Source organism: Somniosus microcephalus, unplaced genomic scaffold (assembly GCF_052327205.1).
Source record: "Somniosus microcephalus isolate GS21.2 unplaced genomic scaffold, FLI_Smic_1.0 unresolved_chr1, whole genome shotgun sequence".
NCBI lineage: Eukaryota > Metazoa > Chordata > Chondrichthyes > Squaliformes > Somniosidae > Somniosus > Somniosus microcephalus.
In genome coordinates, this window is record NW_028225179.1 from 169546946 (window position 1) to 169574343 (window position 27398).

Genomic DNA, 27398 nt, shown 5'->3' on the forward strand with positions numbered 1-27398 from the left:
GGAACTCAACATGCAGGGGTTTTCAATATTCAGGAAAGATCGGCAAAAAGGAAAAGGAGGTGGGGTAGCATTGCTTTTTAAAGAGGAGATTAACAGAATTGAAAGGAAGGATATTAGCTCTGATGATGTGGAATCTGTATGGGTAGAGCTGAGAAATAGCAAGGGGCAGAAAACGTTAGTGGGAGTGTTATACAGACCTCCAAACAGTTATGCAGAGGTTGGGGATGGCATTAAATGGGAAATTAGAGATGCGTGCAATAAGGGCACAGCAGTTATCATGGGTGACTTTAATCTACATATAAATTGGACTAACCAAATTAGTAACCATACTGTGGAGGAGGGATTCCTGGAGTGTATACGGGATGGTTTCCTGGACCAATATGTCGAGGAACCAACTAGAGATCAGGCCATCTTAATCTGGGTATTATGTAATGAGAAAGGATTAATTAGCAATCTTGTTGTGCGAGGCCCCTTGGGTCAGAGCGATCATAATATGATAGAATTCTTCATTAAGATGGAGAGTGAAGCAGTTGACTCAGAGACTAGGGTCCTGAATTTAAATAAAGGAAACTACGATGGTATGAGGCGCGAGTTGGGTAGGATTGATTGGGGAATGTTACTCAAAGGGTTGACAGTGGATAGGCAATGGCAAACATTCAAAGATCGCATGGATGAACTACAGAATTTGTTCATCCTTGTTTGGCATAAAAGTAAAACAAAAAGTGTGACTCAACTGTGGCTAACAAGGGAAATTAGGGATAGCGTAAGATCCAAGGAGAGGACATATAAATTGGCCAGAAAACGTAGTAAACCTGAGGATTGGAAGCAGTTTAGGATTCAGCAAAGGAGGACAAAGGGATTAATTAAATGGGGGAAAATAGAGTATGAGAGTAAGCTTTCAGGGAACATAAAAACTAACTGTATATATGTGAAGAGAAAAAGATTGGTGAAGTCAAGTATAGGTCCCTTGCAGTCAGAATCAGGGGAATTTATAATGGGGAACAAAGAAATGGCTGGCCAATTAAATACATACTTTGGTTCTGTCTTCACAAAGGAGGACACAAATAACCTCCCAGAGATGTCGAGGAACATAGGGTCTAATGAGAGGGAGGAACTGAAAGAAATCAGTATTTGTAGGGAAATGGTGTTAGGGAAATTGACGGGATTGAAGGCCGATAAATCCCCAGGGCCTGATAATCGACATCCTAGGGTACTTAAGGAAGTAGCCCTAGAAATAGTAGATGCATTGCTGGTCATCTTCCAAAATTCGATAGACTCTGGAACAGTTCCCATGGGTTGGAGGGCAGCTAATATTGCCCCACTATTCAAAAAAGGTGGTAGAGAGAAAACGGGGAATTATATCGGTAGTGGGGAAAATGCTAGAGTCCATTATAAAAGATGTAATAGCAGAGCACTTGGAAAACAGTGACAGGATCGGACAAAGTCAACATGGATTTACAAAAGGTAAATCATGCTTGACTAATCTGGAATTTTTTGAGGATGTATCTGGTAGAATAGATAAGGGAGAACCAGTGAATGTGGTGTATTTGGACTTTCAGAAGGCTTTCGATAAGGTCCCGCATAAGAGATTAGCGTGTAAAGTTAAGGCACATGGGATTGGGGGCAAGGTACTGACTTGGATAGAGAACTGGTTGGCAGACAGGAAGCAAAAAGTTGGAATAAACGGGTCTTTTTCCGAGTAGCAGGCAGTGACTAGTGGGGTACCGCAGGGATCGGTCCTAGGACCCCAGCTATTCACAATATATATAAATGATCTAGACGAGGGAACTAGATGTAACATCTCCAAGTTTGCAGACGACACAAAGCAGGGTGGGCGTGTGTGAGGAGGATGCCGAAAAACTCCAGGATGATTTGGACAGGTTGGGTGATTGGGCAGAAGCATGGCAGATGCAGTATAATGTGGATAAATGCGAGGTTATCCACTTTGGTGGCAAAAACAGGAAGGCAGATTATTATCTGAATGGCAATTGATTGGGAGAAGGGGAAGTGCAACGAGACCTGGGTGTCCTTGTGTACCAGTCGCTGAAGGTAAGCATGCAGGTGCAGCAGGTGGTTAAGAAGGCAAATGGTATGTTGGCCTTCATAGCGAGAGGGTTTGAGTACAGGAACAAGGATGTCTTGCTGCAGTTGTACAGGGCCTTGGTGAGACCACATCTTGAGTATTGTGTGCAGTTTTGGTCGCCTTATCTGAGGAAGGATGTTCTTGCCGTGCAAGGAGTTCAACGAAGATTTACCAGGCTGATACCTGAGATGGCAGGAATTACGTATGAGGAGAGATTGGGACGATTGGGCTTGTACTCACTGGAGTTTAGAAGAATGAGAGGGGATCTCATTGAAACTTATAAAATTCTGACAGGACTGGACAGACTAGATGCAGGAAGGATGTTCCCGATGGTCAGGGAGCCCAGAACCAGTGGTCACAGTCTAAGGATACGGGGTAAGCCATTTAGGACAGTAATGAGGAGGAATTTCTTCGCCCAGAGAGTGGTGAACCTATGGAATTCTCTACCACAGAAGGCCGTAGAGGCCAATACATTAAATATATTCAAGAAGGAGTTGGATATATTTCTTAAAGCAAAAGGGTTCAAGGGGTATGGGGAGAAAGCAGGGACCAGGTACTGAATTTGGATAATCAGCCATGATCGCATTGAATGGCGGAGCAGGCTTGAGGGGCTGAATAACCTACTCCTGCTCCTATCTTTTATGTTTCTATGTCTGTATATGTTTCTATGTTTCAGTTTGAGCTGGAGTGGAGATGGAGGAGAAGCTGCTGGGTTTAACCCCCAGTACTTCTGAGCCCAGGAGGACCCAACAATTTCAAATGTGAGACTGTCAAGGGAGGTGGATCCTAGGGGAGATTAGGTTGTTACACAGACACTGTCCGTACAATGTAAAAGAGTATTGTTTTAGGAACAAGTATTTCTGTACAGGCTTTTAATCCAGTTTACATCTACAGATTTGTTTTAATTCATTTTTGGGATGTGGGCGTAGCTCGCAAGAGCAGCAAATACAGGAAACTTTCTGGTATCCGGCACTGACGGGACCGAGCTGGTGCCGGTCAATCAACACTGCCGGAGAAACGAGCGCTATAGTTAAAAGATACGGAGCTTCTGAGCTCCGTCTGAAGCAACAAACCCTGTTGCTTAGCCACAGCTTCAAAACAGTCGGCGCAGCTTGCAAGCATCTCTGTAGCTAAGCAACAGCTTCAGCTAGATGCTTGCAGAGCCACAAATGGAGAAAAAAAGCAGCTAAAAGTAAAAAAAGTTATCTGAACCCACTCCTCAATTTTGCCGGTGGATAGAGCGTTCCGGATATTTAACCTCCGTTTAAACGAAAGTTTCCTGTATTGCCAATCCCCAGTTTCCCGTTGAGAAGGGGCTGGTGAGTCACCTTCTTGAACTACTGCAGTCCGTGTGGTGAAGGTATTCCCACAATGTTGTTCAGTAAGGAGTTCCAGGATTATGACCCAGCAACGATGAATATATCTGAGTCAGGATGGTGTGTGACTTGGAGGGGAACTTGGAGGTGATGGTGCTCCCATACAACAGCTGCCCTTGTCCTTCTAGGTGGTGGAGGTTGTGGGTTTTGGAGGTTCTATCAAAGTTCTGGTCGAGTTGCAGATGTATAAAGTTCCTTTCCTTCGCCCCCTCCCCCTCCCACACCCACCTCTCTCTCTCCTCCCATAGAGGCCAGAGTCTTGTGTAGGCCCAGACCAGGTGGCGGATTCCCTTCCCTGAAGGACATCAGTGAACCAGTTGGGTATTTATGACAATCTGGCAGCTTTCATGGTCACTTTTCTCTAGTGCCGGCCCCACAATTGACCAGATTCATTGAGCTCAATTTCACAACCTGCCTTTGTTTTCTTGTGGGTTGTCTCTCACGCTCCCTGTTTTAAATTAATTTTACAGGGCACTGGAAGGGGAGGATTTGCAGACAAGAAACTCAAACCAAACATCATGTCAAGATATGACCGAGTCACTTGACTCATCGGATCTGAATATCATCGGCCTCTGAACATGGAAGCAAAAAGCACCGTTCACAGCGGGGAGAAACCGTACACGTGTTCTGTGTGTGGACGAGGCTTCAGCCAATCCTCTGGCCTATCAACACACAAGCGCATTCACACCGGGGAGAGGCCGTTCACCTGCTCTGAGTGTGGGATGGGATTCACTCAGTCATCCAACCTGCTGATACACCAGCGTGTTCACACCGGGGAGAGGCAGTTCACCTGCTCTGAGTGTGGGATGGGATTCACTCAGTCATCCAAACTGCTGATACACCAGCGAGTTCACACCGGGGAGAGGCCATTCACCTGCTCTGAGTGTGGGATGGGATTCACTCAGTCATCCAACCTGCTGATACACCAGCGTGTTCACACCGGGGAGAGGCTGTTCACCTGCTCTGAGTGTGGGATGGGATTCACTCAGTCATCCAAACTGCTGATGCACCAGCGAGTTCACACCGGGGAGAGGCCATTCACCTGCTCTGAGTGTGGGAAGGGATTCACTAATTCATCCCACCTGCTGACACACCAGCGTGTTCACACCGGGGAGAGGCCGTTCACCTGCTCTGAGTGTGGGAAGGGATTCACTAATTCATCCGACCTGCTGATACACCAGCGTGTTCACACCGGGGAGAGGCCGTTCACCTGCTCTGAGTGTGGGAAGGGATTCACTAATCCATCCAACCTGCTGAAACACCAGCGAGTTCACACTGATGAGCCACCTTTTAAATGCTCGGACTGTGAGAAGAGTTTTATAAGCAAAAGGAAGCTGATACAACACGAATGCACGCACACTGGGGAGAGGCCGTTCACCTGCTCCGTGTGTGGGGAGGGATTCACTCACTCATCCCACCTGCTGACACACCAGCGAGTTCACAAGTGACTGCAGGGGTTGGATTCTGCTGTTATTGCTGCTGTTAATCACATCCAGGACTGAACCATGTTCATTCTGACAGTTGGGGATTTTTTCTGCTGATGTTAATAACTCCAGGAACTGGGCTGGAGTTTAATATTCTGGATATGTGTCAAATAAATCAACTTTGTTTTAAACACATTGTTGTAGAGTTTTGTCTTTCCCACCTGAGTGTTTAGCATCACCTGGCTGGAGCTCAGAAAGGACAATCTGGGGGAGGATCGTACGGTGGGAACAGAACTCCAGCCTGGACACAGTCCTTCAGGGCCACACTGAGAGAGGCAAACGGCACTTTGGTCTTTCTCGTCTCTCTTCACTGACAGCAAAGTTGCTGTGCAGGTTAATCTCGAGGCATGTGAGAAATATGTCCCAGCCGCTCTCTACCATGGTTCAGAGCTCCTAGGCACGGAACAGAAGGCTCCTTTAGGAATGTACCCCAGTGCTTTTTTTTTAATGGCCTTATTAACCTGTGTCGCTACTTTTACTGATTTGTGTATCTGTATCCCTGGATCCCTTTGCTCCTCTAGCCCATTTAGACTCTTAGGGGGAAATTTGGTGGTGCCCCCTTTGGGTCGCTAATGTCACCAGGGCTAATTTTAGCGCCCCAAAAAAGTTAGCGCCCCTGCGCATTAAATTCAGTGGTGGCACCCCAGGCAGGAGGCAGGGTGCTACTGGACGCGCTCCCCTCTTGAGGCGCTACCAGTGAATTTCATGGCGCTTCAAGTAACAGCGCCATGCCCGTCGGCACATAGCACCGCTTCATAGCAGAGCTTCCTCCCTGATTAAAGGGGAGGGTCGTAGCACTGCGCACCACGGGGCCCTGCTGGACCACCGGGGAGTGGGGTGTCGGATCAAGAGGAGCGCCGGGCTGTGCGATCGCAGCCGACACCCCGAAGAAGAAAAGGGAAGGGGGCAGGTGCTGGCAGTCAGCCAAAATAAAAAGTTGCCGCCCGACACCTGCCCTTTAAGTGGCGTTGCTGCAGCTGCAGAAACAACCCCTGACCCTGTCGGACATATCGTCCGGCGATAGGTCAGGGGGTCGCAACCCAAGGTTGCAGCCGGGGTGCTGCGCGTGGCGATGACGTCATTGCCGGCGGTGCGGTGCTGCAGGGAGCTACCGACTACCTCTGCCGCTAACCTCCCACTGAATATCGTGGGAGGCACAAAGCAACCCAATTTCACCCCCTTGTCCAAGTAGTGATTGGCTTCCTTATTCTTCCCACCAAAACACACCACCTCACACTGACTTATAGTGAAATTCATTAACACACCACCTCACACTGATCTACAGTGAAATTCTTTAACACACCACCTCACACTGATCTATAATGACATTCATTAACACACCGCCTCACACTGATCTATGGTGAAATTCATTAACACACCCCCTCACACTGATCAATAGTGAAATTCATTAACACACCTCACACTGATCTATAGTGAAATTCATTAGCACGCCACCTCACACTGATCTATAGTGACATTCATTAACACACCACCTCACACTGATCTATAGTGAAATTCATCAACACATCACCTCACACTGATCTATAGTGACATTCATTAACACACCACCTCCGCTGATCTATAGTGAAATTCATTAACACACCACCTCACACTGATCTATAGTGAAATGCATCAACACACCACCTCACACTGATCTATAGTGAAATTCATTAACACACCACCTCACACTGATCTATAGTGACATTCATTGACACACCACCTCACACTGATCTATAGTGAAATTCATTAACACACCACCTTACACTGATCTACAGTGAAATTCATTAACACACCACCTTACACTAATCTACAGTGAAATTCATTAACACACCACCTCACACTGATCTACACTGAAATTCATGAACACACCACCTCACACTGATCTACAGTGAAATTCATTAACACACCACCTCACACTGATCTATAGTGAAATTAATTAACACACCACCTCACACTGATCTACAGTGAAATTCATTAACACACCACCTCACACTGATCTACACTGAAATTCATTAACACACCACCTCACACTGATCTATAGTGAAATTCATTAATACACCACCTCACACTGATCTATAGTGATATTCATTAACGCACCACCTCACACTGATCTATAGTGAAATTCATTAACACACCACCTCACACTGATCTACAGTGACATTCAATAACACACCACCTCACACTGATCTATAGTGAAATTCATTAACACACCACCTCACACTGATCTATAGTGACATTCATTAACATACCACCTCACACTTATCTACAGTGAAATTCATTTGCCAATTACACACCTATTCTGGAATTTATTAATGTCTTCTTGCATTTTGTCTTCCTCAGTATTAACTACCTCCCAATTTGGTGTTATCGAAAAACTTTGAAATTGTTTTTTTGATTCACGAGTCCAAATCGTTTATGTTAATGTTGAAAATTAGTGATCCCAGTGCCGATCCCTGTGGAACACCACTTCCCACCTTTTGCCAGTCTGAGTAGCTACTCTTAACCCCTACTCTGTTTTCTGTTTTGTGACCAGCTTGCTATCCATAACAGTATGTAAGATCGGCAAGATGACCAAGGTCAGGCCGTGTGGAGGGAAGGGCCAGGCAGCAGAATGGATGGAAAGCTGGCTACAAAACAGAAATCAGAGGGTTGGAGTTAAGGGAAGTTTTTAGCGTTCTTTCCATCCATTCTGCTGCCTGGCCCTTGACTCCACATGGCCTGACCATGGTCATCTTGTAGACCGTACATACTGCAGACACAGTGCACCAGTGGTGGAGGGGGTGGATATTGAGTCCTGTGGCAGGGGCGCTGATGAAGTGGATTTCTCTGTCCGTGAGTTTTGAGGCATCGCTAGTTGCGTTTTTCACCTCTTTCCACCTTTAAAAAAAACCTTGCTGCCAGTTTATTAAAGCCATTAACAGCCGCTCGGGTGGGACACACCAATAAATGAGGCCTTGTTTCCCTCAGAATGACAGGCCTGAAACCCGAGTTAGAAAACATTTAGTAATTAAACCAGACTGGGCAGGGCCTGAGGTGCCAGTTAGTAATGGAAAATTGGTGGCCAGCGTACTTCACACCAGGGCTGAGGACCCGGGGACTCAGGTTTCTGTATCATTTATTGATTAATTTTGTTTATTGACCAATCTCAATCAGACTGGCGGGTCATCTTGCTGTCTGACGGAGGCGAGGGTCCCCAATGGAGGGCTTTCTATGCGGGAGTCCTTCCCAGCACCATTGGGGATCTGGGGTGGAGACTGTTGCAGGGAGCTGTCGTGTGCAACAGTTTAAGCTCCTTTCCAGACTCCAAGGCCAGATGTGTTTTCTGTGGCTTAGAGGAGTCCACGTGCCGTGTATATATTCAGTGTGAGAGGTTACAGCCCCTGTATAGTTCCCTGAAGGGGCTCCTCCTCAACTCTTGGTTACACTTTAGCCCCACGCTCCTAATCTTTGCCTACCTGGTGCGGAGGGGGGTGGGTAAGTGGGAGGATCTTCTCCTGGACCGGCTCTTGGGCCTGGTGAAAACAGCAATTTGTAGATCCAGGATGGGCGGGGCCCATGGGGGGGGGTTGCTCTGGCTGCCTGCCTCTCTCCCATGGTCTTGTCCCTGCCTGGGTGGCCCTGGAGAGGGAGCAGGCGGTATCCACCGGTTCACTTGGTACCTTCCTCGACCGGTGGACACGGAAGGTATCAAGAGGCGATAATCGATCCTCACAATCACATTGTGATTTAATTATTAATTGTGTGTGTGTCACAAATACAACACCAGAAAACAGGTAGGTGACTGGTTGGTGAGTACTTTCACAAACTTATTCTAAGTAGAATTCAATAATTAAGCTAAATCGTTGTAAATAAAAGGGTCTTGTAAGGGTTAAGTCATGGAAGGGCAGCTCAGACCCGTGTCATGCTCCTCCTGTGCCATGTGGGAAATCAGGGACACTGTCCCTGACAACTATGTGTGCAGGAAGTGTGTCCAGCTGCAGCTCCTAGCGGACCGCATGGCGGCGCTGGAGCTGCGAATGGACTCACTCTGGAGCATACGCGATGCTGAGGATCTTGTGGATAGCACATTCAGTGAGTTGGTCACACCGCAGGTAAAGGCTAGCTCAGACAGTAAATGGGTGACCAAAAGGCAGGGTAAAGGTAGTGCAGGAGTCACCTGCGGTCATCTCCCTCCAAAACAGGTTTACCATTTTGGGTACTGTTGGGGGAGATGACTTATCAGGGGAAGGCACCAGCAGCCAGGTTCAGGGCACCATGACTGGCTCTGCTGCACAGAAGGGCGGGAAAAAGAGGGATAGGGCTATAGTGATAGGGGATTCAATTGTAAGGGGGATAGACAGGAGTTTCTGTGGCCGAGACCGAGACTCCAAGATGGTATGTTGCCTCCCTGGTGCAAGGGTCAAGGATGTCTCGGAGCGGGTGCAGAGCATTCTGAAGGGGGAGGGGGATCAGCCAGTTGTCGTGGTACATGTAGGTACCAACGATGTAGGTAAAAAGAGGGAGGAGGTCCTACAAGCTGAATTTAGGGAGTTAGGAGCTAAATTGAAAAGTAGGACCTCAAAGGTAGTAATCTCTGGATTGCTACCAGTGCCACGAGCTAATAAGTTTAGAGAGAGTAAGATAAATAAGCTAAATACGTGGCTTGAGCAGTGGTGCAAGGGAGAGGGATTTAAATTCTTGAGGCATTGGAACCAGTTCTTGGGGAGGAGGGACCTGTACCAAGGGGACGGTCTACACCTGAACTGTGAGGGAGCCGATGTCCTCGGGGTAATATTTTCTAGGGCGGTTCGGGAGGATTTAAACTAATTTGGCAGGGGGATGGGAACCTAGGTAGTGGAAAAGAGGGAAGTCATATGAAGTCAGAAATAGATGGTAGAAAGGTGAGAAGCAATAAGCAAAGGAGAGAAACACAAAGGGCCAAACTAATTCATAATGAGAGTGTGAAAAAAGCAAGCCTGAAGGCTTTGTATCTTAATGCTAGAAGCATTAGGAACAAGGTGGATGAATTAGTTGTGGAAATAGAGGTAAACAAGTATGATTTGATTGGGATTACAGAAACGTGGCTGCAGGGTGGGCAAGGCTGGGAACTTAACATCCAGGGATATACAATATTTAGGAAGGATCGGCAAAAAGGTAGGGGAGGTGGGGTAGCATTGCTGGTAAAGGAGGGGATTAATGCAATGGAAAGGAAGGATATTAACTCGGATGAAATGGAATCTGTATGGGTAGAAATGAGAAATAGCAAGGGGAGGAAAACGTTAGTGGGTGTGATATATAGGCCTCCAAATAGTAATATGGAGGTGAGGGAAGGCATAAAAAGGGAAATTAGAGAAGCGTGCGATAAGAGCACAGCTGTCATCATGGGTGACTTTAATTTACATATTGATTGGACTACCCAAATGAGTAAAAATTCTGAGGAGGAGGAATTCCTGGAATGTTTTCGGGACGGTTATCTGGACCAATATGTCGAGGAGCCGACTCGAGATCAGGCCATTTTAGACTGGGTATTGTGCAATGAGAAGGGACTTATCAACAATCTTCTTGTACGAGGCCCCTTGGGTCAGAGCGATCATAATATGATCGAGCTCTCAGTCGAGATGGAGAGTGAGGAAATTGAATCAGAGACTAAGGTCCAGAACTTAAATAAAGGGAATTACGAGGGTCTGAGACGGGAATTGGGTAAGATTGATTGGGTGGTGTTTCTGGGGGGATTGACAGTAGAGAGACAATGGCAAGCATTCAAAGATAGAATGGAAGAATTCCAGAACATGTTTATACCGGTTTGGCATAAAAATAAACCTAAAAAGGTGACTCAACCGTGGATAACGAGGGAAATTAGGGACAGCATAAAATAAAAAAAAAGGGCATATCAACTGGCAAAAAAAAGCACCAGACCGGAAGATTGGGGGCAGTACAGGATACAGCAAAAGAGGACAAAGGGATTAATCAGGAAGGGGAAAATAGAATACGAAAGTAAACTTGCAGCAAACATAAAGACAGACTGCAAAAGCTTTTATCGGTATATCAGGAGGAAAAGACTGGTAAAATCCCAAGTCGGTCCCTTGCAGTCCGATTCGGGAGAATATATAATGGAGAATAAGGAAATGGCAGACCAATTAAACTCATACTTTGGTTCTGTATTCACAAAGGAGGACACAAATAACCTCCCAGGAATATCGGCAAACATGGGGACTAATGAGAGGGAGGAGCTGACAGAAATTAGTATCTCTAGGGATATGGTGTTGGGTAAGTTGAGGGGACTGAAGGCCGACAAATCCCCGGGGCCTGATAAACTACATCCTAGGGTACTTAAGGAGGTGGCCCTGGAGATAGCAGATGCTCTAAGGATCATCTTCCGGAACTCCATTGACTCGGGAACAGTGCCCGTGGATTGGAGGGTAGCTAATGTTACCCCAATATTTAAAAAGGGGGGTAGAGAGAAAGCAGGGAATTATAGACCAGTAAGCCTTACATCGGTTGTGGGCAAAATGCTGGAGTCCATTATTAAGGATAAAATAGCGGAGCACTTGACAAATGGGGAAAGGATCGGACAGAGTCAACATGGATTTACAAAGGGTAAATCGTGTTTGACTAATCTGCTGGAATTTTTTGAGGAAGTAACTGGTAAAATAGATGGGGGAGAGCCAGTGGATGTGGTGTACCTTGACTTCCAGAAAGCATTCGATAAGGTTCCACACAAAAGATTATCATGCAAAATTAAGGCTCATGGAATTGGGGGCAAAGTATTAACGTGGATAGAGAACTGGCTGGCGGATAGAAAACAGAGAGTTGGAATAAACGGCTCGTTTTCGGAGTGGCAGGCAGTGACCAGCGGGGTGCCGCAAGGATCTGTCCTGGGACCCCAGCTGTTCACAATATATATAAATGATCTGGATCAGGGAATTGGATGCAATATTTCCAAATTCGCTGACGACACTAAACTAGGAGGAGGGGTGGGCTCTGATGAGGATGTCAGGAGGCTACAGTGCGATTTGGACAGGTTGGGGGAATGGGCGGATACGTGGCAGATGCACTATAATGTGGATAAATGCGAGGTTATCCACTTTGGGGGTAAAAACAGGAGGGTAGATTATTATCTAAATGGCAATAGATTGGGAGATGGAGAAGTGCAGAGGGACCTGGGTGTTCTTGTGCACCAGTCACTGAAGGAGAGCATGCAGGTGCAACAGGCGATTAAGAAGGCAAATGGTATGTTGGCCTTCATATCAAGGGGGTTCGAGTATAGGAATAGGGATACCTTACTACAGCTGTACAAGGTGCTGGTGAGACCGCATCTGGAGTATTGTGTACAGTTTTGGTCGCCCCATCTGCGGAAGGATGTTCTTGCCATGGAAAGAGTGCAACGGCGATTCACCAGGCTGATACCTGGAATGGCGGGAATGACCTACGAAGAGAGATTAAATAGTTTGGGCTTGTACTCACTGGAGTTTAGAAGATTGAGAGGGGATCTCATCGAAACATATAAAATTATGGCAGGCCTGGACAGGCTGAATTCAGAGAGAATGTTTCCAATGGCAGGGGAGCACAGAACCAGGGGCCACAGTCTAAAAATAGCGGGCAAATCATTTAAAACAGAGATGAGGAAGAATTTCTTCACTCAAAGAGTGGTGAGCCTGTGGAATTCCCTGCCACAGAGGGCTGTGAAGGCTAATTCAATAAATATTTTCAAGAGAGAATTGGATATATTTCTGAAGGCTAAGGGGATTAAGGGTTACGGAGAAAAGGTGGGGACGGGGTACTGAACTGGTAAGATCAGCCATGATCTCATTGAATGGCGGAGCAGGCTCGAAGGGCCGAATGGCCTACTCCTGTTCCTATCTCTATGTAAATACATTTCTTCTATTTTGATACAAAAGTTCTACTCGACATGTTAAACTACTAGTTATTTAATCAGGGCTGCAGCTGCTGAAAGGTTGACTGTACTGAGGTTTGTGGCCAGAGCTGGCAGACGTGTTGTTCTGAAGTCTGATGTCTCACACCTGAAGAGTCTGTTTATGTCGTGTTGTAATGACCTTTTTCTGTTGTCTGGTGTCAGAAATAGAAATCAAAGGGAGATGATGCCCCACTCTGTTAATCAACTCTTTGACACATTTCCATTTCTTAATTTACAAAGATCACAACTCCATTAGTGAACAATGGATTGCCAGTCTGCCACTTTTTAGTGAGGCTTGAAAGGATTCGCTGTGAAGCTACACCTGCCCATCTGTCTGTGTGTCACTGTGTTTGGATTGTGTTAGACAACAGTCCTAATATCTCGCCTACATCCATTACAATTTTTGAAATGTTAGGTTGTACTTGGAAGAAGTTGAGTTTCAATCTAACAATTCTGAAATTGGGAGCTTTTAATGATTTCTGTTTTTCACATAAATATATAGTGATGTGATCAGTCAAAGCAAATTAAAAGATGCTGCTATTTTCTGAACACAACTGAATAATTCTACAAGGATGCTATCACAGTCTTCCTCAGTATTAACTACACCCCCCAATTTATTGTCATCTGCAAATTTTGAAATTGTACTTCTGATTCCCAAGTCCAAATCATTCATGTAAACGGTGAATAATAGTGGTCCCAGCACCAATCCCCGTGGCACACCACTTCCCACCTTCCGCCCGTCTGAGTAAATACCTTTAACTCATCCCGTCACTATAACTGGACTTGTCTCCATTCCCGTGCCGAGGGGATTGCTGTACCAGACGGGAGGGGTAACATTTGGGGACTCTCGATTCTCCACCAATTCCCATTCCCCTTCTTTCTGGTGGATAATGGAGGTGCCACTGTGTGTAATGTGCAAGTCAGTAAGAGTTGTCAGTGAGGATTAATCAGCACTTTCTAATTGGAGATGATAATCAATGGAATCTTTCAGACAATGAATTGTAGATTTTATAGCAAAGATTAATATACAATTGAAGTAAAAGTTCATAATTGTAAAATATTTCAGGAACACTCATCAGAAATAAAGGGGAAAGATCAGACAGCAGTACTTAAAGGGATACTGCAGCCCCGACAACTCAGTCAGCTATATATCCAGAATATTAAAATCCAGCCCAGTTATAGGGGTTATTAACATCAGCAGAAACAAACCCCAACTGTCAGAATGAACATGGTTCAGTCCTGGATGTGATTAACAGCAGCAATAACAGCAGAATCGAACCTCTGCAGTCACTTGTGAACTTGCTGGTGTCTCAGCAGGTTGGATGGCTGATTGATTCCCTTCTCACACAGTGAGCAGGTGAACGCCCTCTCCCTGGTGTGAACTCGCTGGTGTGTCAGCAGGTTGGATGACTGAGTGAATCTCTTCCCACACATGGAGCAGGTGAACGGCCTCACCCCAGTGTGAGCTCGCTGGTGTGTCAGCAGGTTGGATGACTGATTGAATCCCTTCCCACACATGGAGCAGGCGAGGTGTTGGTCAGTGCACTGTGATTGCCCTGTGGGCAGAAAATGGCAAATCTAGAAATACGACCAAAGTAACACATTTTAACCCCAAAGCTGTAAATCCCCGTCCCACACACTCTCCCTTCTCCCTGTGCTGAAATCCAAACCCATCGCACCATCTCCAACATTTCTTTCCTCCACTCCCAGTTTTCCCCCTCCCTCTACTTTGGTTGGGTTCAGTTCTACACCCACTGTGTGCAGAGCGAGAATAAAATCAATGAGTCAATGATTGTCCCTCTTGGTCACTGGAACCCTGAAACCTTCAGATCCACACCCGCTGTGTGCAGAGTGAGAATAAAATCAAAGAGTCAATGATTGCCCCTCTTGGTCACTGGGACCCTGAAGCCCTGCCCACTCTCTGTTCCTGTACAAAGATGGCCATGCATACGCCCTGCTGCAGGTAGAACCGGTCTGTCTTTCCTTCACCAAGATGGCGGCGCGTAACCTGGGTCTGTCACCGAGAAAAAGCCTCACCGCTGCCGTCCGGCGGAACACATTCAGCCGCTGGATCTCATTTGGGCCTGAGACCGTTCTCCAACTTTATAAACCCTGCGGCGCGGCCTACCCGCAGTTTTTTTTTGTTTAGATTTTTTAATATATTTTTTGAAAAACATTTTTTAATGCTTTTTTTGGTTCTTTTTTTTGGTGCTTTTTTTTAATGACATTCACAGAGCTCAAGTCTCGGCTCTTTGTACAAAGTCACAAGCCCTCATGCCTACAAGTCAGGGGTCCCAGTCTCTTCAAGTTAATGATGTGATCTCCAAGCTTCTTGATCATCTTCGCTTGTTCTTCCGGATAGTGGGTCTCCAGGAATTCACAAAGTTGAAGGTCGGCGTTCCCAGTGGAGAGTTTGTGCAGATCCAGCAGACTCTGGTCGACATTCTTCTCCATCTGCAGGGCTCTCTGCATCGCTGAGCGGAGCCTCCCCCTCTCCCAGCCGAACAGATGGACTGTAAAGAAGCTTAAAAACACTGGATTAATTTTAAAAATGAATCAAATTAAATTAAAATCACATTGGCTGGGGTGATGATGCACTCCAGTCCCTGCAGTGCCCACCTGTCTCGGAAGGTCTCGAGTGTGCCGGCAGACACCGCGTGCTCCATCTCCAGGGCAACCCGGGCGTGAACATAGCCGCGGAAGAGAGGCAGGCAATTGGGCCGAACGACCCCCTCGACCGCCCGCTGTCTGGACCTGTTTATGGCCACTTTGGCCAGGCCCAGGAGCAGTCCTACAAGGAGGTCCGCCGACCTGCCTTCTCTCCTCTGCACCGGGTGGCCGTAGATCAGGAGCGTGGGACTGAAGTGCAGCCAAAAATCGAGGAGCAGCCCCTTCAAATAATGGAACAGGGGCTGCAACCTCTCACATTCCACATAAACATGGAACACGGACTCCTCTAGGCTGCAAAAATAGCAAGAGGCGTGGGAGTCCGTGAACTTACTTAAAATCTTTTTGCATGGGACTGCTCCATGCAACACCCTCCAGGCCAAGTCCCCAATAGATAAAGGGAGGACTCCCGCGTAGAGAGCCCCCCATTGGGGACCGCCGCCTCCACCGGACGGCAAGATGGCACGCCAAGGCATGTCTGGACGGCAGGCAAAGATGACAAAGTGGAGAGTGTGCAGGAGCAGCCCGTACAGGAAACCCCTCCGTGCAGACCTAAAAGGCACGGAGGGCATTTCCTCGAGATGGCTCAAGTTGTGAGGCGCCGGTTCCCGAGAGGGGTTTTGGGGCCATGCGCCAATGAGGAATTCCATCTGAACAGGGGTCAGTTCGGATGGGATTGCCCCACATGCCTGAGCCTCCTCGATACACCTCGTGGAGTCGAGGCCCAGTGCCGCTTTCAGCGTCTCGATGGATTTGGCCGTGAGCCGGACATTGGCCCAGGACAGGTGCTGCGCCAGCTCCTCTGGCACCATCCAGCCTGCTCCTCCGCCATCAAGCAGGTCCCCGACCCTGGTCACCTTACCAGGCACAGCCCTGCCCTCCACCAGCTGCCCAATCCAGCGGTCACGGAGGTGCGGATTCCTGAGCAGCAGCTCCTGAAGGAGAGCCACCACTCCTGACAGGGGAGAACTCCGCCTGGAGGCGACACTGTTCCAGACCCATAGCAGTTCCTGGTAAAAGACAGGCAGCTCCCGCAGGCAGGCACGCGCATGGCCCAATTCCACGAACAGGAGCTGCATGTCGTAATTGAGGCCGTGCAGCTGGTGGAAGAAATACGTCGCCAGCGCACACCACCGAAGAGGATTCTCGACGTACAGGTATCTCTGCAGGGTCCGAAGACGGAAAGTCGCTGCCCGGGTGCGAAGGCACACCAACGCCTGACCGCCCTCCCTAAGCGGAAGACTCAGAACCGCGGCAGAGACCCAGTGCTTCCCTTTGTCCCAGAAGTAGTCAATGAGCTTCTTCTGCATCTTGGCGACAAACGCAGGGGGCGGGATCAAAGTGACCAACCAGTACCACAACATGGCGGCCACCAGCTGGTTTATGACCAGCGCTCGACCCCTGTAGGACAACACTCGGAGCAGTCCTGTCCAGCGTCCTAGGTGAGCGGTGACTTTGGCCTCCAGCTCCTGCCAGTTCAGCGGCCAGGCATCCTCGGCGGGGCTGAGGTAGACTCCCAAATAGATGAGGATTATGGTGCTCCAGGCGAAGGGCCTGAACTCCTCCGGCAGGGAGTCCACCTGCCGCTGGCCCACCAGGAGTCCAGAACATTTCTCCCAGTTGATCCTGGCGGAGGATGCGTCCGAGTAAATCTGCTGGCATTCTCGCATCCTCCGCAAGTCAGCGGGATCCGTGACCATGAGGAGCACGTCATTGGCATAAGCCGAGAGGATGACTTCCACACCCAGCCCTTGCAGAGCCAGTCCTGTCAGCCTCTTCCGCAAGAGGCACAGGAAAGGATCCACTCAGACGGCATATAACTGGCTGGACATGGGGCATCCCTGACGCACCCCCCTCCCGAAGCGAAGCGGCGCCGTCAAAGACCCGTTAACTTTAATCAGACACTCCGTGGCAGCGTACAGAAGAAAGATCCGGGCAACGAAATGCATCCCGAACCCGAATGCGCGCAGAGTTCCGAAGAGATACTCGTGATCCACCCTGTCGAACGCCTTCTCCTGATCCAGGGAAAGCAAGGTGACCGACAGACCAGATCTCTGGGAATGGTGGACCAGGTCCTGGACCAGATGGATGTTATCATGGATAGTCCAGCCCAGGGCTGTGTAGGACTGGTTGGGTGGATCATGTGGGCCAGCACGGTGCCAAGGCGGGCAGATATGGCCCTGGCAAAAATTTTATAATCTGTCCTGAGGTGGGAGACCGGGCGCCAGTTTTATAATAGACGGAGATCGCCCCTCTTAGGCAGCAGGACAATGACCGCCCTGCGCCAAGAGAGGGGCATCTCCCCGGTCGCCAGACTTTCCCCCAGGACCCGCATGTAGTCACCCCCCAGGATGTCCCAGAACACCCTGTGGAACTCCACGGTCAGCCCGTCCAGCCCCGGGGACTTTCCCCTAGAGAGCTGGTGGAGGGCGCCGGTCAGCTCCGCCAAGCTTAGCGGAGCGTCCAATTTTTCGGCGCCCTCCGGGCCGACCTTCAGCAACTCCTCCCACAAAACTCTGCGCACGTCCTCACTGGACGGATTCGGAGAGAAAAGAGCCCTGTAATAGGCCCGGGTCTTCGCGCTGATCCCCTCCGGATCCGAGACCAGAGATCCGTCATCGGCCAGCAACCCCAAGAGCTGCTGACGGACCCCCCATTTTTTCCAGCGAGTAGAAGGGGGAGCCGCGGTCCAGGTCCCGGAGGATCTGGATCCGCAACCTCACGTACGTGCCTCGGGACCTGACGAGCTGCAGGTCCTTCAGTGTGCCCTTCTTCTCTTTGTACACCTTCCGCAGGGCCAGGTCATCGACGACTTGACCGAGATGGGACTCCAGGTCGAGCACCACCCTCTCCAACCGCCTGGCCCAGGCCTCCATCCTCTTGGTCGATCCCCTCGTGTACTCCTGACAGAAGAGACGGACATGAGCCTTGCCCACGTCCCACCATAGCCTCAAGGAGGGGAAGCCCCCCCGCTTCCTTCTCCAGTCGGCCCAGAACCGACGAAACGTATCCCGGAACCACTCGTCCTCCAGCAGCAGGTTGTTAAAATGCCAGTACATGGACCCCTCCGGCGCATGCAATGGAGCGAGCTCCGCCCACACCAAGTGGTGGTCCGTGCACGGCACCGGCTGCATGGAAGCCACCAGGATGCAGGAGGCGTACGCCCAGGAAATGTAAAGGCGGTCGATTCTGGACCTTCCTCCTCCAGACCTTACATAAGTGAAGGCGCTGGAGTCGGGATGGAGATTTCACCAGACGTCCACCAAGTCGAAGGACCCGACCAGGTCCCTCAACTTCTCCACTGACACCAGGCTGCGCGGGGAACCCTACCGGTCCCTCGCCTCGAGGGTGCAATTAAAATCTCCCCCGAGGATGACGCACTCGCCGACATCGATGGAGCCCAGAAGAGCGGACACTTCTTCAAAGAAGCACACTTGCTGCGCACCGGCCACAGTGACCTGAAGCAAGCGGCCTGGCACATGCTCCTTGATCCACAAGATAACCGGCTGAAAATGCATGGCCAGCAAGATAGCCACCCCGCTGGAATAGTTGGTGAGGTGACTCATGCTGACACCTCCTTGCCACTCCAGGAACCATGTGGCCTCGTCCTCCGGAACGGTGTGGGTTTCTTGCAGGAAGCACACCGCATACCTCCCGTCCCGGAGGACCAAGAAGTTATTAAATCTACGGCGCGCATCTCTGCTGCCGTTGATGTTGAGGCTGGCTATGGTTATCTTCATGACAAGAGCATAGTGCAACCTCTACTTAACCTAACGGGAGGAGGGAGAGCGGCCGCTATTCGACCGCCACTCCCTCAGCAGCCCAGCGAGGAACTTGCTGATCCGACGCTGCTCCCGTGGCCCCGCGCCCTCGTCCGCACCCATAAATTTGACAGCGGCACGTACGGAGCCGACGAGCAGCACCAGATCTGACCATCTGTCTAGGGCCTTGGAGGCAGGGCAGTTCTTTTGTACGTGCCCCACCTTCTTGCAGGCATGGCACCGCACACCGTCCGATGTCCAAAAGATGCGGTGGGGAGCCACCTCATGGCACATGATAAAAGTGCCCTCGGTGTCCTCCTCCCGGGCCAGCTGAACAAAAAGCTGGTGCTGGAAGGAGAAGGCATGCCGGAGGCTGGCCTCCCTGCATCCGAGTGGGATGGGTGTGATCCCCGACCTCGCCTCCCCCAGTTGGTGCAGGTGGGGGGAGGAGGAGCTCAGCCAAAACAAAGGGCGGGATGTTTGACAAGAGGATCCTTTGCACGGTGGCCTCGAGAGGATCCACTGGCAGGAGGGGCCTGCCCATGGTGAGCCCCTTGGTTACAGCCACGGACACCGCCGGCTCTGACGCCAGGAAGAACACCGCCTTGCCGTCAATTTTCGAGGTGGCGACAATGGCTGAAGGGCCGACAACCCCAGCCATGGCCTTCACGCATGCCTCGATAGTCATGTTGGGGTGAGTGTAGCTCTTCACCCCGTGTTTTTTAGTGATAAGGTGGAATGGTGATGGGGCAGCAGAAGCAGCAGGAGCAGCTGTGGCTGTGGCTGCCACACTTGCATATGACCTTGCTGGCCTCGTCACCAGCGATGATGTGGTCGCCATCATGAGGCGCTTATTATAAAGGGCTACACCCACTCAAGTCACAGGCCTGGTGACGTTAATGGCCTCAGTGGTTGTTTTCCCCGAGCAGAGGGAGCTTTAAAAGTGAAGGCACACCTCTCCCCTTGTTGATTAAATTGGGAGAGGGGCCCTCTCCCCTCTGCTCAATGGGCAATTAATGGATATGAGGTGCCTCTTTAGAGAGAGACAAAGAGAGAGGCAAAGAGAGAGAGAAAGGGGGGTGGGAAGGAGGGAGGCCGCAGGGGCTGCGTCTCCACTCACGATGGTGGGTGGGTGCTCGCAGGGGTGCACTCTCTGAAAAATAAGTCTCTATTGATGGTCTTCTTGTGGGGGGAGAAGATGTCTTCACCTGGGAAAATAAAGCTGGAGATGCCCAGGCTCAGTCCACCACCAGGTCTTAAAGATGTGATAATTAAATGATGACTTTGCCTGTGCAGCTTCAGCTGTCCCAGGTCAAGCAATAGGGAGGGGTGTTTGCTAGTGGTGTGTGTGGCCGAGTTTTTACAAGAGCCACACACACTCACACACACCCCTAGATGTTTTCTTCTCCTTCTTCTTTCCTCCCCCCCACTTAAATACAAAGTCTTTGTGAGAGTGCACCATGAAACACCCACCTGTAGAAGTTTTCCAATGGCTCTCCCTCCTTCTGAACAGATGTAGGAAGTTCGTTTTTCTCACCTCTCTCCCTCTCCTGTAATGGAGACCAGTTGGAGAAACAGTGATGGAATGGCTTCCCTTTGTTGTTAGCTCTGGTCTGGTCTCCTGGTCTCTCCTCTCGTCTGGCACCCCAATAGTAGCTGCAGCAGCAACAGATGTGGTCTCTCCTCCTGGACACAGAGAGAGAGACCTCACCTGTCCTGTCCTCTCCTCTCCTCTCCTCTCTTCTGGCACAGCAGCAGCACAAGATTCCTGGCTGGCTATCAGGGATCCCGGGGTTCATTTTTTCTCTTTTATTTAAATCTGGTAGTACTTGTTACAACTCATCAATTACATTATAAATCCATTACATTCATTAACCACAATAAGGCTAAGCCTTAAAAAACAGCTTTAAGATTAACAGTACAAATACAATAATAAATTTTTCCAGACAAAACCAATGTCAACAATACAGGTAACCGTAGTAAAAAACAATACATACCAGTCCTACTGGCAGTCTCGTAACTCATCATTTTTGCTTGGTATAACCTGTTGTCCTTTTTAAAATTTTAACATTCAAGTACAACAGTACTTATACAACTCATCAGTTACATAGTAAATCCATTACATTCATTGACCAATTATGGTCAACAATATAAATACAACAATAAATTTTACAGGTAAATCAATAATATTTACAGTACAAACTGCAACTCTTTAATAAACCAAGAATCCGTACACACCAGTCCAACTGGCATCGTTCAATCATTCATTCCTCCATTCTTCCGTTTGTTCGCTCAAGCGTAAGTTCCATTGTGCATGACTGCATACATGTGTGCCATTTCTATCTGCGTGCTTGCGTGCGTTCGTTCATCCATCCGGCAGGCTTCACGCTCACCAAGTGGGCCTTCATCCTGGGGAGTGAGGGCCCTTCATTCGGTCGAATGTAAGTGCCATTGTGTATGCGTGCATGCGTGCATATATTTGTATCCGCATGCGTGCGTTCACTAGAGCGTTCGTTCGTTCGATTAAGGAAGGCTTTAACACTAAATAACACCACAATATACAAAGTCCTACAACCATATCAAAAAATCACTTAAGACTTCAAGTAAACTACTTTTAACCAGAACCCAAAACTTCTTCAAAAAACAAGTAATACCAGTTCAACGCCAGTCCTATTGGCACTCTAATAACTCCTGGTCTTCACTTGATGTTATCTAACCATATAATGTCATAATCCTTATCCACAGTCTTCAACCTTTCCACAGAAAAGAAGCCGACCACTTTGTCAAATCCCGTAAAAGAGGAAAACGAGTACTCAAATTTCCTTCTTCTTGCTGTTGTCACTCACAGGACCCAGCCATCAAGACATTGGTTATTCCTTGCCGATATACCTTGTTTTGTCTTTTATTTTCCTTTTTTCCTTTTTCACTTGTATCCCGTTATCTTTTCCCATCTTATGGCTGTTCAAGCACCATACTATAGATAGGAACAGTCTGTCTTTCCTCCACCAAAATGGCAGCGCACAAACCCGATCCCATCACCGAAACAAAGCCTCACAGCTGCCACCAGACGAAGCACAGGCGGGGCCGCTGGAACTCATTCGGGCCGGAGACCATTCTTCAACTTTAGAAACCGTGCAGCATGCTCACCCACAGCATCTCCCGGCTCCGCTTCTGTCGACCAGCCGCTCCGCCCTGGGCCCCCCGCCTGGGGTCCTCTGTGCTGGGCCTCCCGCCTGGGGTCCTCCGTGCTGGGCCTCCCGCCTGGGGTCCTCCATGCTGGGCCTCCCGCCTGGGTCCTCCGCCCTGGGGCCCTCCGTGCTGGGCCTCCCGCCTGGGGATCTCCGTGGTGGGCCTCCCGCCTGGGGTCCTCCGTGCTGGGCCCCTCGCCTGGTGTCCTCTGTGCTGGGCCTCCCGCCTGGGGTCCTCCGCTCTGGGCCCCCTGCCTGGGGTCCTCTGCCCTGGGCCCCCTGCCTGGGGTCCTCCGTGCTGGGCCTCCCGCCTGGGGCACTCCGCCCTGGGCCCCCCACCTGGGATCCTCCACCCTGGGCCCCCCGCCCTGGGCCTCCCACCTGGGGTCCTCCGCGCTGGGCCACCCGCCTGGTGTCCTCCGTGCTGGGCCTCCTGCCTAGGACACTCTCCTTTGGGTCTTCCACCCTGGGCCTTCTGCACTGGGCCCTCCACACTGACATTCCCCGTGAGCAGCCGGGGTGTGGAGCAGCCCGTTCACACAGCACCGAGCAGAGCTGAGCTGCTGAGAATCTTGCAGCCTACCCTGGGGTTCATTAACCCGCTCCCTGAGCTCTCTCACCTGATGTGTCAGCGGCAGCTGCCAAGGTCTGCGCATGCTCAGCTCACACTGCCCGGGTGATTGACGGGAGCTTCCGACCAATAGGGAGCGAGCGGGGCGGGGCTGGAGGAGCGAGCCGGTGGCGGGTCCTCCAACCAATCGGGGAGCCCGAGGGGCGGGACTAGCGCCGGCTGATTGTCTGATCCGCGGGGCAGCGAGTTTCTCCAATCCCTTGTTCAGGGCCCGGGGCCAGGGGAGGCTGTGGGCCTTTATTCCCCGCATTGGACACAAGGCTCTTTGTCTCACAACACACTGGCTCAGGTTTTAATAGAGACTTTTTAAATTCATCAATAAAAGCAGATAAATCTCGTGGAACAAAATATTTAATATTTGGGAGTAAAAATACTGTTATTTTTCCTCTGTGGAATTTGTTAGTTTCCGACAATAACAACGATTTGTATTTATAGAACATATTTAATGTAGTAAAATGTCCCAACGTGCTTCACGGGAGCGTTACAAAACAAAATTTGACACCAGGTACAAACCAAGCACATTCCCATAAGGAGGAAAGATGGGGCGTCCAAAGCTCAAGCTCCCTGGATGACAAAGGATGTAGACGTTAGAATAAAACAGAAAAAGGAGGTTTACGACAAATGTCAGGTACAGAATACAGTCAAAAACCAGGAGAATACAGAGAGTGGGGGGAAATTGAAAAAGGATATATGAAAGAAAGACTTGCATTGATATAGCGCCTTACACAACCACCAGACATCTCAAAGCTCTTTACAGCCAATGAAGTACTTTTGAAGTGGAGTCATTGTTGTAATGTGGGAAACACGGCAGCCAATTTGTGCTCAGCAAGCTCCCACAAACAGCATTGTGATAATAACCAGGTAATCTGTTTTTGTTATGTTGGTTGAGGGATAAATATTGGCCAGGACACCGGGGATAACTCCCGTACTCTTCTTCAAAAGAGTGCCATGGGATCTTTTACATCCACCTGAGAGCAGACGGGGCCTCAGTTTAAAGTCTCATCAGAAACAGTGCAGCACTCCCTCAGCACTGCACTGGAGTGTCAGCCTAGCTTTATGTGCTCAAGTCCCTGGAGTGGGACTAGAACCCACAACCTTCTGACTCAGAGAGCAAGTGTGCTACCCACTTTTTTTTTATGATACTTTATTGAACATTAAGAACATTTACAACATCGTGATCATTTCATTGTATGATACAAATCAATTCTGCCATTCTGCCATCACATTTTAACATCAAAACCTAAAGTTTAATTTGTCACCTGTAACATATATTAATCGATTGTACTTTAAAAATTGGTTGTAAAATACTGTCCTTAAATTCCTTTCTGAATAAAACATCCACAGAGTCTTATAATGGTCTTTTAGCTTATATTTAAATTAAAATACTCTTTTAGATTGGTTCTCCTCCCCTTAAAAAACAGAGCATTCCTTCTTTGCACAATCATGAATCTAGCCAAACTGAACATTAAATTAATTGCCACTCCGCTAGACTCTGGCAGACTCTCCTGCAATCCCCATCTCAAAATTGAGTCCCACGGGATTCCCATTCTCGCTGTTCGGTCCCCACCCAGCAAAAAAGCTTCACACAACTGTCGAACATAGTACTTAAAGTCATTTAACTGTGGACATAACACCAGTAAATGGGACAGAGTCTCATCCTGTGTCCTACACATTGGGCAAGTTGCCGCCTCCACTCGTCCAATCTTGCACAAGACCGTTATGGTAAAAATCTGGTTATGAGCCAATTTGAAATCCAGTTCAACCCATTCTGGGCATTTAAAATTCGCCCACACTCCCTTCCAAATCCTGTTGAAGTCCAGCTGTGGGGATATACTCTGCCAAAACTCCTGACCAGCAGGTGTCTTGAATCTCCATTCTCTGAATACCTCATAGAAATCTCGAGTATTACAGTTGTCAAATTGAACTAACTCTCCCCCTTTCTCCAGTACAAAGCTTGGAAAAGCAGGACGCATTTTACTTCCTTTGGAGATTTCCGCATTTATTTCTTCCATCCAATCCTGTGGCATTGCCCTCACAATCTTCTCATACATGATTCCTATTGCTTTTCCTTCTACCTCCTGATCCTCCTCCCACACCATGTCCCTCACTATCGCTTCCGGCAACCAACCTGGAATCACCTCGTATAACACATCTTTCACCGATATAATCCCAGCTTTTATAAAAGCTTGATTAAATAAAACCTCTCCTTCGATGTTGACCCACCTGTTCAAAAATAAGGGCTGTTCTAAAAATTCCTCAGCCCCCTTGGGCATAAACTGCACACTTTTTAAAAATTGAGCCCAAGTCTCTACAACCCCCTTATAAAACCTAGGGAGAAGCTTAATCGATTTCAAAAACATATTATTGTATTCCACATACAATATCCCCTGCCCTCCTATCCCACTTTGTTTTAAAAAATGCTCAAAACAACTCTTCCAAAAACTTGAATTTGACTTCTGAAGAAATCTCTTCACCCATTTGATTCTAAAGGGTTTTTTCTTCAAATCAATATCTGGGAAGTTGAGTCCTCCCTGATTACTCCGTCCAATGATGGTATTGTAAGCCACCAAGGCTGGTTTCCCTTCCCATAAAAACCTCACACAAGCCTCTCAGATGGACTTTTCTGCCCACTCAGGAATATCCTCCACCGTCAATAAGTACCATAGCTTAGATAGCAGGAGAGCAGACACCACTGTCACTCTTCCTTGCACTTTCAACCACCTTCTTTCCCATCTTCCCAAAATCTTTTTAATTTTCATAACCTTCGGTTCCCAATTTAATCGATCCACTTCATCCCTGTCTTTCTTGCATCCCATATGCACCCCCAGAACTTCCAAAACCTCCACCACCTTAAAGGGACATTCCCCCAACCATTCCCCCCTACCCCTCCCTGCAGCCAGGCATTGGGACTTACTATAATTCACTCTGGCACCTGAAGCTCTACAATATTCCTCCACTACCTCCATAGCTTTCCTCACTGACTCCCCATTTCTCAATGTTAAGGTTGTGTCATCTGCATATTGGTGTAGCACCGACACCAGCCCGGAACTGGGTACCACAATCCCAACTACACCTTGTTTCTTTTGCATCATGTAACCTAATGGTTCTGCTACCAATGTGTACAGCAGTGGGAACAGGGGGCAACCCTGTCTCACTGATCTCTGTATTGGAAAATACTTAGATAAAAAACCATTACATTTAACACAGCTAAATATGTTTGAATAAAAAATCCTTATCCACTGAATGAAATTTTCCTTGAAACCAAATGCTTCCAAAACCTTCAATAAAAACTCATGAGAGACCCTAGCAAAGGCCTTCTCTTGATCTATCTTTAATACATAAGCCTCCCTCCCACTCTCTTCCATGAGCTTTATCGCATCTCGGATTGAGACCACAGCGTCTGCGATGTCCCGGCCTATGACTCCATAGGACTGAGAGGGCCAAACTATCTCCGGTAACACCTCCTTCAAACGATTTGCCATAACCCTCGCCAAGATCTTATAATCCACATTTAATAGTGTGATGGGCCTCCAATTTTTCAGATCCTGTCTATCCCCTTTATTTTTATAAGCTAAGCTTATGATACCTCTCCTCATAGATAGGGCCAGGCTTCCCTCAATTTTAATTTCCTTAAAAACTTCTAAGAGCAATGGACTTAAAATCTCAAAAAATTCCTTATAAAATTCTGCACTTAGTCCATCGGACCCTGGGCTTTTCCCCCCCTTCATTCCACTTATTGCTATTTTTATTTCCGCTAATCCTACTTCTTTATCACACATGCTTCTCTCATCCTCCTTTGAACCCTTTTCAATAAAAGCAGTAACCTTCTCCATCTCCAAATTGGAAATGTCTTCTTTTGTATATAGCTCTTGATAAAAGCTGCTAGCCGCCTCCAAAATCTCCTCACTTTCATGAATGATCTTCTCCCCAACCTTCAACTCCTCAATTAACGATAATCTCTGTCGCAGCTTCTCTTGCTCTAGAAAATATCTAGTGCATCTTTCGCCCTCCAATGCATCTCTAACCTTTGCATGGAGAATGGCCCCCTTGCATTTTTCAGCTTGCAATAATTCCCACTCTTCCTTTAGCACCCGGAACTTAGTCTCTGCTCCCTTATCCCCTCTGTCAACTGCTTTGCAGACATCCATAAACCTTTTGTGTATATTCTCTTCTCGATGCCGGTTAGCTGCCGCCCTCTTTTTCCCATAACGTACCGAAAAAACTTTTACCTCATATTTGAAATTGTCCCACCAAACTCTTCTTTCTTTCAAGAACAAAAGTTCCTTCCGAGCATTCCTTATTATATTTATAATC

The 27398-nt window shown here is 48.5% G+C and overlaps 3 protein-coding genes across 4 annotated transcripts in view; 2 read left to right on the forward strand and 1 right to left on the reverse strand.

Moving 5' to 3' along the window:
• LOC147096542 (uncharacterized) overlaps positions 1 to 5074 on the forward strand; it is an 86391-nt gene extending 81317 nt beyond the window's left edge. The window contains 1 exon segment of the mRNA XM_085974184.1: positions 4005 to 5074. Within this exon segment, the coding sequence (XP_085830310.1) occupies positions 4005 to 4907 (903 nt within the window). The 3' untranslated portion in view covers positions 4908 to 5074.
• The window catches only part of LOC147096539 (uncharacterized), a 441550-nt gene that overhangs the window by 242362 nt on the left and 171790 nt on the right, over positions 1 to 27398 (reverse strand). The window lies entirely within an intron of this gene.
• The window catches only part of LOC147096540 (uncharacterized), a 256178-nt gene that overhangs the window by 190661 nt on the left and 38119 nt on the right, over positions 1 to 27398 (forward strand). The gene's annotated exons all lie outside the window — the stretch shown is intronic.